Raw genomic sequence first — 12987 nt, 5'->3', positions numbered from 1 at the left:
CCGGGCCCATTTCGTAGGAGGCGGGCTAGGAACCCGGCGGTTACACAAACCTGGCCCTGGAATGTAGGTTTGCCCTCCTAAATCAACCTGAGGGATTACCCGTTTTACCTGGTCCCGCCCTGACCCCGGGCGACGACATGTTCCCGTATTTGCCCTCGCCCAGCCGGACAAGAAGCGAGACAAGCGCCCATCCTTGGCTCGGGCGTTTTCGGGTTTGCGCCATAATCCCACGGAATCCGCATTCTGAACCATTTCCTTCGCTTTCCCCTTCGCCCTCTCTCTCTCCCAGTCTCCACCCACCATTTCTCCTCCTCTTTCCGTCGGGTCTACTGCACCTTGCCCTCCCCCATGAACCTGTGGACGGACGACAACGCCTCCATGATGGAGGCCTTCATGGCTTCTGCCGACCTCCCCACCTTCCCCTGGGGAGCGCCGGCCGGGGGCGGCAACTCGTCGGCCGCCGCGGCGTCGCCGCCGCCGCCGCAGATGCCAGCGGCGACGGCTCCCGGGTTCAACCAGGACACGCTGCAGCAGAGGCTACAAGCCATGATAGAGGGGTCGAGGGAGACCTGGACCTACGCCATCTTCTGGCAGTCCTCCCTTGACTCCGCCACCGGCGCCTCGCTGCTCGGCTGGGGGGACGGCTACTACAAGGGCTGCGACGAAGACAAGCGCAAGCAGAAGCCGCTCACGCCCTCCGCCCAGGCCGAGCAGGAGCACCGCAAGCGCGTGCTCCGCGAGCTCAACTCCCTCATCTCCGGCGCGGCGGCGGCTCCCGACGAGGCCGTCGAGGAGGAGGTCACCGATACCGAGTGGTTCTTCCTCGTCTCCATGACGCAGTCGTTTCTCAACGGTTCGGGCCTCCCCGGGCAGGCGCTCTTCGCCGGGCAGCCCACATGGATCGCCTCTGGCCTCTCCTCCGCGCCGTGCGAGCGCGCGCGTCAGGCCTACAACTTCGGCCTCCGCACCATGGTCTGCTTCCCCGTCGGCACCGGGGTGCTCGAGCTCGGCTCCACCGACGTCGTGTTCAAGACCGCCGAGAGCATGGCTAAGATCCGCTCGCTCTTTGGGGGCGGAGCAGGGGGTGGCTCGTGGCCGCCCGTGCAGCCTCAGGCGCCGTCGTCGCAGCAGCCCGCCGCCGGAGCCGACCACGCGGAGACGGACCCGTCCATGCTATGGCTCGCCGACGCGCCGGTCATGGACATCAAGGATTCCTTGTCGCACCCGTCGGCCGAGATCTCCGTCTCCAAGCCTCCGCCGCATCCGCCGCAGATCCATTTTGAGAACGGGAGCACGAGCACGCTCACGGAGAACCCCAGCCCCTCCGTGCACGCGCCGCCACCCCCGCCGGCGCCGGCTGCTCCACAGCAGCGGCAGCACCAGCACCAGAATCAGGCGCACCAGGGCCCGTTCCGCCGGGAGCTCAATTTCTCGGACTTCGCGTCCACTCCTTCCTTGGCGGCGACCCCGCCGTTCTTCAAGCCCGAGTCCGGCGAGATCCTCAGCTTCGGCGCCGACAGCAACGCCCGGAGGAACCCGTCGCCGGTACCTCCCGCCGCCACCGCCAGCCTCACCACCGCTCCCGGGAGCCTCTTCTCGCAGCACACGGCGACCATGACGGCCGCCGCGGCGAACGACGCGAAGAACAACAACAAGCGCTCAATGGAGGCCACCTCCCGGGCGAGCAACACCAACCACCACCCGGCGGCGACGGCGAACGAGGGCATGCTGTCCTTCTCGTCGGCGCCGACTACGCGGCCGTCGACGGGCACGGGCGCGCCGGCCAAGTCGGAGTCCGACCACTCGGACCTGGACGCGTCTGTGCGCGAGGTGGAGAGCAGCCGCGTGGTGGCGCCGCCACCGGAGGCGGAGAAGCGGCCGCGAAAGCGCGGGCGGAAGCCCGCGAACGGGCGCGAGGAGCCGCTGAACCACGTGGAGGCGGAGCGGCAGCGGCGGGAGAAGCTGAACCAGCGCTTCTACGCGCTGCGCGCCGTGGTGCCCAACGTGTCGAAGATGGACAAGGCGTCGCTGCTCGGCGACGCCATCTCCTACATCAACGAGCTCCGGGGCAAGCTGACGTCGCTGGAGACCGACAAGGAGACGCTGCAGACCCAGGTGGAGGCGCTCAAGAAGGAGCGCGACGCGCGGCCGCCCTCGCACTCCGCTGGGCTCGGCGGGCACGACGGCGGGCCGCGCTGCCACGCGGTGGAGATCGACGCCAAGATCCTGGGGCTGGAGGCCATGATCCGCGTGCAGTGCCACAAGCGCAACCACCCGTCGGCGCGGCTGATGACAGCGCTCCGCGAGCTCGACCTGGACGTGTACCACGCCAGCGTGTCCGTCGTCAAGGACCTCATGATCCAGCAGGTCGCCGTCAAGATGGCCAGCCGCGTGTACACGCAGGACCAGCTCAGCGCCGCGCTCTACAGCCGCCTCGCGGAGCCCGGGTCTGCCATGGGCAGGTAATCAAGGAGGAGAGCTGCTCAGCTCGCCTGTGGCTGCCGGATTAGGGGACGACACTGATACTACTGCTACTCACCACCGGACTGTCCTGTCGTCGTGGTCACCACGGTTACAACACGATAGGCAGAAAGATTCAGGAGGGAGGGAGACGACGACGATGCCGGTGCTGTATAAACTTTAGAAGGATGGATGGATGGATGATGATACCGAGCTTCTGCTGCTGTTCATCATCATCTTCTTGTGTTTTTGCTAGTAGCGTGTTAATTAGCAGGATTAAGCAACCAACAAGTGTCCAACCGTTGTTGTTAATTAAGTACATGTTGTGAGCGACCAACCGATGTTAGCGTTGGGTTGGATCCAAACCTGTGTATAGTATATGGATCAGCCGTCGTCCTATCCGGTGGACGATGCCCTGATCCTGATGTATGTATTTTTACAGCAGGATTTCGCTTTGCAATGGAGTCAGGCTTTTTGATCCAAGAACAGCACATGGATTGAGGGGTCGGTGTCGTTGTATCTAAAGACTGGTCGATGGCTCTTCAATTGGATGTCGTTCCTGTTTTGATGAGCTGAAAGTTGTGGGTGTGTCTTTCTTGTCACCTGTGAGGGCGTGCGAGAGGAGAGGTTTTAAACATGAGCGACAGTAGGATTTGCACATGACACGATGGAGACACCGTAGAGGCAGGGGCATGTGAGTTGGGTTTAGTTGGGTAAGCTTCGCCATCGAGCACGTGCAAGCACTAGGCGTGAAGCGAGTTAGGCAAGCCAAGGAGGAGCAACCTTTTCCCTCTTAAAAAAAAGGGGAGGGGCAACTTGCTTGCTTGAGTTTGCAGGAATTTCACATGGAGAGTACCAGCTCCCGGATGAATTAATACAATATACTGTAGAATATATTAAATCCGGCACTTCTGTCCTTCACTTGCATAATAAACACGATTATCCAGTGACTACTGACTAGCCACCCACTGCATGATGGCTATATGAGGTATTTTTTCCTTTTTCTTTAGCGATGCACGAGGAAATGGCACATGCGTCTGTATAAATCCATCTTTTTAGACTAGTTTGAGAGCTTAATTTTCGAATGTTTTTAACTCTCTGAGTGGGCTGTGCATGTTTCGTGGAGGGGACAAGAATGCCGTGCGGCTTTGCTTATCGCGCATGTGACTTCACCTGATTAGCACAGCTCAGCTCTATTATTGAAGCATTTTTTAATATAATAGTTTCGTGAGCATATGTTTTTTTGGTAAAGGTGAGCTATTCTACAGAAACAATATTTAGCAAAAATAATTTCACCAACAATTTTTTTATATATATGTGAGAAATAAAAATGAACGAGAGAGATGTGAAAAGCTATATTTTCAGCTTCGTCATTATATTCCTTTGTATAAAAAAGAGCTTCATCCATGAAACTGTTTAAAAAAAAGAATATTTGGCAAAAAAAAAACTCAAAACAACTCATGCATCAGTTAAGCCGGGCCGGGCTAGGCCATCAAGAGCTGCATGCTTGCCTCCCCAGTCCGTATGTTAGAGGTACCGCATACGGATATAAAAATACGACGAATTTTTGGATATAAATATTGTATTTTTTGTTGGACGGATACGGATACTATTCGAATATTGAACCTCGAGTAGGATATAGAAACATTATTACAGGTAAGTATCTGTAAATCCTAGGTAGGATACGAATATCTTCGGGTGGAGTACTCGGTTGAAAGTAAAAGTGTACGTGCGCATGACGCGTGCGGCTAGGCTTGCTGCTGGGCGATGCGTGCTGGATTCTGCGTGTTTTTGGTTGAGAAGTCGGACACAAATAGAGTGATTCTATTCTAATTTTCTGAATATTTGGTTTCTAAAAAAAAATAAGAGCAAAGCGGCTTTTGGATCCCTGTATAGAAATTTTACAATAAATAGTTGGAACACTCCCGCTCCATAAAAACAACTGGACGCAAGCTCTCCCCTCTTTTCACCTTTATACTTATACAACTCTCCAACCAAACAAAGAATGTAGCGGTTCTGTTTTATTATACTCTTCAACCAAACAAAAATTGAGCGGCATTGTTCTTTTTGCTAAACATAGAATAGAACGGCTTCATTCTCAAATACTGGAATGTAACTACTACATTCTATTTAATTCTCCAACCAAACACACTCTAAGAGTCCAGAGCTGCTCTAGAACCTGGCCACAGCGCGTGCGTAGGCCGTAGCTTTCTGTTAACTTTTGTATGTCTCGTATTATTGATTTATCTAGCGCTAGTACATCGTTAACATTTTGGACCAGAGCATGCATATGGTATTAATTCATAGAACTATTACGGCCAGGGACAACCTAACCGAGGTACAAAAATGAATGACGTGAGCTTGCTAGTACTGTGAAAATAGAGAAAGTATTCCACACTTGTTCCTGCTTCTGGAGTGAGTTGTAGGCGAGTAGCTAGAGTGGACTCGCTGAGTGGCATGGCTGAATGTACAAGCATACCGCGCATATGACGTTGAACACTTAAACATGTTAATTATTGTCAACTATCTACTATCTATTATATATTTATTGACTTGTGGATTATGTCTAAAAGATGGGATATGCTATCGATTTTTTTTAAAAAATTGTGTTGTTGGTTCTATAATGTTCTTATGATTACTAACTTTAAATTACATGATGCCAATTCTATCGGTTTACTTTCCTATATTTTGAGCTATTATATACATGATTATGTATTTCTTATTTTATTTGTTTGTTGGATGATTGGTTGGTTGGACAATTAATATTATCAGGACGAAATGCCCGATAAATATCTGTTATCTACCCGAGTAATGTCTGGTATCCGATTGTTACCCGCCTGAATAATTACTCGGGCCCATCTTGTATTCGTCCCGAATTTTAACTACCTGTATCCGGTTTTGTATCCGAAAAAATACAATAGAGTAGGACATGTGATGACCATATATCCGACTGTATCCGTTCTGTTTTCACCCGTACGTCTTTCTAGTCCAATATCAAGCATAGTTGTGCCCTGTGTGCTACATCTCTAATCATTTATCTTATTTGTACCTTTTGCTCGATCTGTTTATTTTAAAAAATAATCCAACAAACAGGAAAAAAATATGAATAAGTCTATATGAGTATATGACTCAACTTGGATTCCACGCTATTTTAAACAAAAACTAACATCGACTCCAGCTAACGACCGTAAACATTAAAATAATCTGAGAAAAATGGACACCAAGCACCAGTGGTCTAGTGGTAGAATAGTACCCTGCCACGGTACAGACCCGGGTTCGATTCCCGGCTGGTGCAAATTAATTTTTTATGAATTTTGCTTTGTTATTTTATTACAAATAAAATAGCACACCATTGCCAGAAGTTTGCGACGTATGACTATAAAAGGTTAAGGAGTTATTTGGTTTGTGACTAACTGTGTCATTGTTTAGTTTGTGACTAACAAAAAAGTCGAGTTAGACAGGGAACCAAATATACCCTGACGCTACAGGACGCTGATCAAACAAAACAAAAAACATCCATTTCTCTTGTCCAAGAAAGTCGTGTTATCCTAACAAGGGAGTGCATCCACCCAGGACCCAGCAATGAATCGATACTACAATTTCCAGCTCCATTATTCTATTGACATCTATTATGTTACAAAAAAGATCATATGCTTTACATGAACAAACGCAAAACCGACCCCGACCCTGACCCCGTTGTAATGGAAAACTGTACAATGCTATGTACTGAAATGCAGCCACTGACAGCTGCTCATTGGTGGGGAATGGAGGCACAACCGCACAATCTGTATTTGGTGGCAGTAACAAGCCCACTCAAGGTGGCCTCACTCTAGAAACCGTTACCATGGTGCCTTCATGGTTCACACTCCGGGTTGAGATTAACATGTTCCGTTTTGCACTACAAACGCTGATAAGAATGCCGTCCACTAGGGTTTGCAGGAGCTGATGGTGGAGAGGGAGAAGAAGATGGCAGACGGACCAATGAAGGTTGTGGTGGCGGTGCGGTGAGGGCGTAAGTGAGTCTTGATGATGAGCTCTCAATGAGCCCAGCAATTCCAGCAGCAGAAGATTGTGCATTGGATGGAAGGAAAAGGTCGTGCTTCTGGTCTTTGTAAGCACTCCATACCTACATAAAAAGGAATGTTTTTTTTCAGTCCAGCATTTGTTTGCCATTTTCTGTTTGGTGAATCACTTGTCATGATCACAAATATAGTTTCCAATTTCATAGGGTTCTGTAACTTGTATTGCAGTGGGAAGTTACTCACATCAGAGGAATTCAGGACTTCACGAACTCTAGCACAATGTGCACCTTCGGTTGCAAAAGCATGAAGCACCTGTGTAATCAAACAAAAAAAGTAACTAAGAAATGAACAGAATAACAAATAAGACGTAAACAAAGAAACAAGATCCTTAGAGACTGATGAGGCCATCCTAAGTATGCATAACAAGAATCAAGAGCCTTGATGACCACGTCCTCACCAACACGGTGTCCTTCACTATCCCCTCCTGCTGGCGGATGGATAGTGTTTTCCTCTCTTGGATCCTCGGAATGGTCACTGTTGAGTTGCAAGACGTCGTTCGCGAGCATTGTGGCACTACCCGCCATGCATGGGTTGCCATCGAGGAGCGGTTCCTCGGCAACCGTGAGGCTCGTGCTCTCCACCTCGACGACGCCTTCACGACCTTTGTCCAGAAGGACCTCTCTGTCACCGAGTATTGTCGCCAGATGAAGGACACAACGGCCTCCCTTCGTGACCTTGGAGAGCCCATCTCCGAATGCACACTTGTCCTCAACCTTCTTTGGGGCCTCAACGAGCGCTACAATCACCTCAGGACTTGGATCACTCGCTTGGTCCCATTTCCTTCCTTCCACAAGGTCTGCAATGACCTCATCCTCGAGAAGCTCACCAAGGGGTGCCTCCTTGTCTGACATCGCCACCACACACTACATCTTTTAAGGCCAGGCCTCCTACACGATCCTCTACTCCTGCCTTGGGGGGCTCGTCGTTGTGCCCGTCTGTCCCTCCGGTGCCCGGCTCCACGCGTCCTCCATTCCTTTCTGGCCAGGGGGTGTGGGATCTAGTGGTGGCGGCCATCGTCGGTGAAGCGATCGCCGTGGGGGTGGAGGCGGTCAAGGGGACGCCCCTGGACCCTGACCCTCTCTACAATCTATGGACCGGCCTCATCTCCATGTGGCCTGGCCCATACCCAGGTGCACTTTCACCATGCGCACCCCAACCATAGTCGGCTCACCTAACGATGCCCGACCCTAGGTTTACTCTTGGTCCACCCCGCCTTGGTGCCATCAGCACCTCTGCCATCGCTCCTACCTCTGCCAACACACTTGGTTCCATCGTGGAACATGTGGTCTAGTGGGTGGGATCAGCTGCCTTTTGGTAGCTCGTTTAGCACGATGACCGTGATTCCTGCCGTCACCGACTGGGTTACTAACTTCGACGCCTCCTACCACACCACTATGGATGTTGTTATACTCTCTTCTTCCCACCCACATCTACCATCTTATCCTTCTTCTATCATTGTGAGCAACAAAAACATTCTCTCAGTCCCTTCCCGGACCCCTTAATCTCCACAATGTTATTATTGTCCCCCATATCATTCAGAATCTTTTATCTGTTCGCTAGTTTACCACCGATAACTCGAAACAGATCCAGTGGGAGTAAAGGAGCTCAGAGCAAGAGCAAGAGCTAGCAGCAAGGAGCAGAAAAGATGGAGCCATGGAGGAGGTACACTAACTGTCGGGCAAGGAAATTATCTTCGAAACCCCTTGAGGCAGGGAGCGCCTATGGCTAGAGAGGTGAAACGTGCCGCTTCTCGTTCGAGCGGGAGTCGAAAGGCAGGCGGGGCTGCAGTGCAGGAATGCACGGGAAAGAAGGGGTAGAACGGTAATAAAGAAAACCTAGTTGGGCTAAAAAACAATGATTCTAATGGGCCAACAGGCCAGATGCCAGCCCACGAAAAGGATAGACCCAGTGCTGGCGGATCCCACACCAGCCCATGATGAAAAGTAAATCCGCATGTTAGTCGACAAAGCCCAAGTCATCTAATTAGTCGACAGATGACTTGGTTTCTAGGCTTCTTGCCCCTCTAGTTGAATCTTTTTTCTTGAATACGCAGGAGAGCTGCGTATTTTTGTATTAAGAAGAAGAATAAAATGGGGAGAAAAAACCCCAGTACAAAGGTGTTACATTTGGCAAACCAAAACCAAAAAACACTCCCCAGACAACTAAGACACCTAAGACACCTCTTCTAAATGAAAGAAAGAGAGCGCTTTGGCTCCAGCCATACGCCAACCCATCAACTCCTCCCTTGCAGCTGCCAACACCACCGCAGCGCTAGGGTTACAGTTATCAAAAACACACCTATTTCTATGCTTCCACAAAGTCCATGCACCCAAAATGACAAGAGAATTGAATCCCTTGGATAAAGGCATGCCCACCCTGGCAGCACTATTCCTCCACCAGGTTTCAAAACAGACGTCATCATGGGAAGGGCAGAGCTCCTGGAAGCCACCCGACCGCAGAAGGCTGAACCAAAACTGTTTTGCAAAACTGCACTGAACCAGCAAATGGTTGATAGTTTCTTCCATCTGGTCGCATAAAGGGCAGGACTCTGGGTGATCCAGGCCACGCTTAGCAAGTCTGTCAGCCGTCCAACATCTATCGTGCTCCACAAGCCAGAGGAAGAATTTACACTTTCCTGGAGCCCAGGATTTCCAAATGCGTTCAGCAGGCTCAAAGCTAACAGAGCCAAGAAGCAAAGCCTTGTAAGCTGAACTAGCCGAGTATTCACCCGATTCACTGAACCTTCAGGTATGCACATCAGGAACATCCGGCTGCAGAACCATCCCCTCGAGTAAGTCACAAAGGTCCATGAGATTAGCAAGGGCTGTAACAGAAATAGCCCCTCTCAGATCAGCCAACCAATTGAGATCAGGCAAGGCATCCTTGACCAGGCGTCTAGAAGCAATACGCTTGGGCACCATACCGAAGACAGCAGGTGCCACCTCCTTAATACATTTGCCATTCAGCCAACGATCTTTCCAAAACAGAGTATCAGACCTATCTCCCAAATGAGTGATAACAGCCGCAGCCAACAAGCTTTGCACAATGTCGCAAGTTTGAATCTGGAAGTCCGACCATGGCTTAGTCCTATCAGATTTTTGCAGCCAAGGCCACCTAGCCCGCAGTGCCCAGCTCATGATCCGAAGATCACTAATACCCAGACCCCCCAGGTCCTTGGGTCTAGTGACTTTGGGCCAAGTCAGCAGACAATGGCCACCATTCACCTCCTTCCTCCCTCTCCATAGAAAGCCTCGTCTAAGCTTATCAATTGCTTTAAAAGCCCAAGAAGGGATGTCCAACGCCAGAGCAGCATAAATCATTCTTGATGTCATCACAAATTGAACATAAATGGCTCTACCAGCCTTTGTCATCAGATCAGCTTTCCACCCAGGTAACTGTGCTGCAGTTTTATCGACAATTGCTTGAATTTGACTTCTCTTAAGCTTTCCAAGAGAAAGCGGGAGGCCAAGGTACTGACAGGGAAATTCCGAAATGGAACATGGAAGAAGCTCCTGAACACAAGCAAGATCCGCCTCAGAACATCGGATAGGAAAAACATTACTCTTCTGAACGTTGGTCTTTAGACCGGACGCATCCCCAAAAATCCGAAGGATTTCCAGAATCAGATTTATGTCTGAAGGCACCGGCTTGAGGAAAACCACTGCATCATCCGCGTATAAAGAGAATCGGTGCTGCAAACTGTTCGTGGAAAGAGAGTGAAGCAGCCCTTCATCAGAGGCCCTCTGGATCAGCAAGTTGAGAGTGTCCATGACTAAGATGAACAACATTGGAGATAAAGGGTCCCCCTGCCGAAGACCCCGCTGGTGAGCAATGTAGTCCCCGGGAACACCATTTAATAAAATTCTCGTCGAAGAAGAGGCTAACAGCCCACAAATGATGTCACGCCAGATCTGCCCAAAACCCAACTTCTGCAAGACTTCTAGCAAGAAAGCCCAAGATACCGAATCAAAAGCCTTAGAAATGTCGAGCTTGAAAAGAATGCGGGCTTGCCTTTGACGATGAAGAAACCTTGCAGTGTGCTGCACAAGCATGAAATTGTCTAAGATAAATCTTTTCTTAATGAACGTTGTTTGATTCGGAGAAACCATATCATTCAAATGCCGAGCCAATCTGTTGGCCATCATCTTTGTTACTAACTTTGCGAAACTATGGACAAGGCTGATCGGACGAAAATCTTTCACTTGGGTTGCACCCTCAACCTTAGGCAGAAGAGTGATAAACGCTGAATTGAGCAGCCCCATGTTCCTAAATTTCCGAGCCCAAACACAAGAGATCGCTGCCATAACATCAGCTTTGATTGTTACCCAACAAACCTTGTAGAAACGGCCGGTGAAACCATCCGGGCCCGGAGCTTTATCCGACGGCATAGATTTTACAGTACCCCAAACTTCTTCCTCTGAGAAAGGCACATCTAGCTCATTGAGATTGAAAGAAGGCATCTCCAGGGCATCAAGATTAAGAGAATTTTCTCTCCCCAAAGTAGTCCCGAGCAAGGCATCATAGAAATGGAACAACTCATCAGCCTTATCCTCATGCGATGTCAAAATAAGCCCTTCACTTGTAGATAAGAGTCGAGGGACGATAAGGCTGATAGATCACAAGTAGTCGGACAACTTAATAACACTGATCAAATCTCATGTGAAGGTCACCGCTTAAAAATAAGATAAACTTAGGGTACAATGGAATTGAACTAAAATAACTTAATGGCATCCCAAAGAAAGAAAAAAGGCAACAGTTACCTCCACAGCCAAAACACGTCCAATTGAAGCCTCTGATTCATTCCACTTCATTTGATTACAGAGCCCCTGTCTTCCACCAACACGCCAATCAAGAATACCAAGGAGTACTTCAACAAGACCAACCCTGTTTTGTTTCATTATGAAATACACAAAGATTAGTTGTTGAAAGACCTGATTCCTTGAAACTAGTTTGGAGTGAACAATATTTTTCCCGGTGTAAGACCAAGCAAAGAAACTTTTGGACTAAATCATGTGTTTGTTTAAAGGTTCAGAAAATGTAACATATTGATTTACTCAAAGAAAGATGTATCACTAGTTTCCATGTTTAATAAATAAAAAAATCAATAAAATTGATTGCTTGAGTAATTTATAAGCGAGCAAAAACAGGCATGACCTGAGAATCTGAGATACTACAGGATACTAGAATTTGCATATTAGACTGAAACAATTTTATCTCAAGTAAATTTACAGTTTTTGCACTGTTGACTTGACTTCATATGCATCTTTGGCTATATAATGCACAATCCGTTATAGCTGCTAAACTTCCTTTTCAGTAACAAAATCTTGAAGCTTTACTAATGTTTTTTGACAGAAATTTAACTTTTAAGGCAATTTCACATATCCACATGATATGCACTAATAGCTATATAGCCATTCAGAGCAGCTTACTTAAGCCCCTGTGCAACAAGAGCATCACGAGCCCGATTACCAGCACCAACTACACGCTTTAATGTCTCCAATGCCAGTATACTTCCACCTTGCCATCCAATTGCTTTCATAAGCAGTGGTACAACCTGTATGACAGTTCAAGCAATAAATGGTTATGATGGGTCCTTAGATTCCACTTGTGACAGAATATGCTATGAATTGATCATACTGGATTTTTTTAAAGTGATAAATTGTGAATCTTTAGGATGTCAAGGAAAGCACATTTAAGGTAGTATTCTAAAAGCACTAGGAAGCAGGGTGGTGCCTTGGGGCTTGGGCCTAGGTGGGCAAAACATGCCAAAATTTGGAAGTGGTAAATAGTGACCATGGAATTAAAGAGATTAACACTGCAGCCAAACTAACAAAAGGTGCCAGAAATCAAATAATTATCCCGGCCAAATAATCACTATATGCATATAATCTAATCTGAACTACAGGTCTAGAGAGAATAATTACTTTTCAAAGGTAATGTTTTAGTGTTAGAAAGCTTTATTATGAGAAACTGTTAGGCAATAGAATATGCCATCTGTGGATATCCTAGCTGTAAAACAGGCCAGCCAGCTCTATATAATAGAAGGTGCCCCCTCTCATTGAGGTGTGGCCAATTGCCCTCAACCCTGTTTCTCTACAGAAACATTTCAGGAGGTGACCACAAAGCAGTCACACTGTCTAGTAGACAGAACAATTACTATTCAAAGGTACTGTTTTAGTATTAAAAAGCTTTATTATGAGAAATATTTTAGGTGATCACAAAGCAGTCACACTGTTGTATCAACAAAATAAAAGGATGTTATGAAAGAGATTGACAATGCGCTATCAGCGAAAGTTAGAACTTACAATAATAACTAGCAAAGTGCCTGCACGTTGCTACAGTTTGTATTTATGCTCGAATATAGAGTATAAAATATAAAGACATGTGTTATGTTCACTGTTCTTAAGGCGTCGCCTAGGCATCCAGGCGGAGGTCCAACGCCTAG

General features: G+C 48.4%; 2 protein-coding genes and 1 non-coding gene across 4 annotated transcripts in view; 2 read left to right on the top strand and 1 right to left on the bottom strand.

The window, feature by feature from the left end:
* The first annotated feature begins 209 nt into the window (after positions 1–209).
* On the top strand, positions 210–2935 carry LOC541694 (myc transcription factor 7). The gene has a single exon (NM_001348556.1). It carries the CDS (start codon positions 349–351, stop codon positions 2464–2466), a length of 2118 nt encoding a protein of 705 aa, NP_001335485.1. The 5' UTR covers positions 210–348; the 3' UTR covers positions 2467–2935.
* Positions 2936–5684: 2749 nt separating this feature from the next.
* TRNAG-GCC (transfer RNA glycine (anticodon GCC)) lies at positions 5685–5755 on the top strand. The gene has a single exon. It is a non-coding gene; the product is annotated as a tRNA-Gly (tRNA).
* Positions 5756–5953: 198 nt separating this feature from the next.
* The window catches only part of LOC100272361 (uncharacterized), a 33325-nt gene continuing 26291 nt past the window's right edge, over positions 5954–12987 (bottom strand). The window contains exons 19-23 of one of the 2 annotated variants that reach the window (XR_002266902.3): positions 11972–12096; positions 11303–11426; positions 10554–11150; positions 6726–6794; positions 5954–6586 (exon numbers count right to left, since the gene is read on the bottom strand). Coding sequence is in view for 1 of the 2 variants with exons in the window: in NM_001359605.1 (NP_001346534.1) it covers positions 6359–6586; positions 6726–6794; positions 11303–11426; positions 11972–12096 (546 nt within the window). In the remaining variant the exon portion in view is untranslated. The remainder of the gene's footprint in view (positions 6587–6725; positions 6795–10553; positions 11151–11302; positions 11427–11971; positions 12097–12987) is intronic. The other variant, NM_001359605.1, reaches the window with a different exon arrangement.

Source organism: Zea mays, chromosome 1 (genome assembly GCF_902167145.1).
Source record: "Zea mays cultivar B73 chromosome 1, Zm-B73-REFERENCE-NAM-5.0, whole genome shotgun sequence".
NCBI lineage: Eukaryota > Viridiplantae > Streptophyta > Magnoliopsida > Poales > Poaceae > Zea > Zea mays.
Note: the sequence above shows the minus strand (reverse complement) of the source record. Positions and strands in the feature narration are given on the sequence as shown.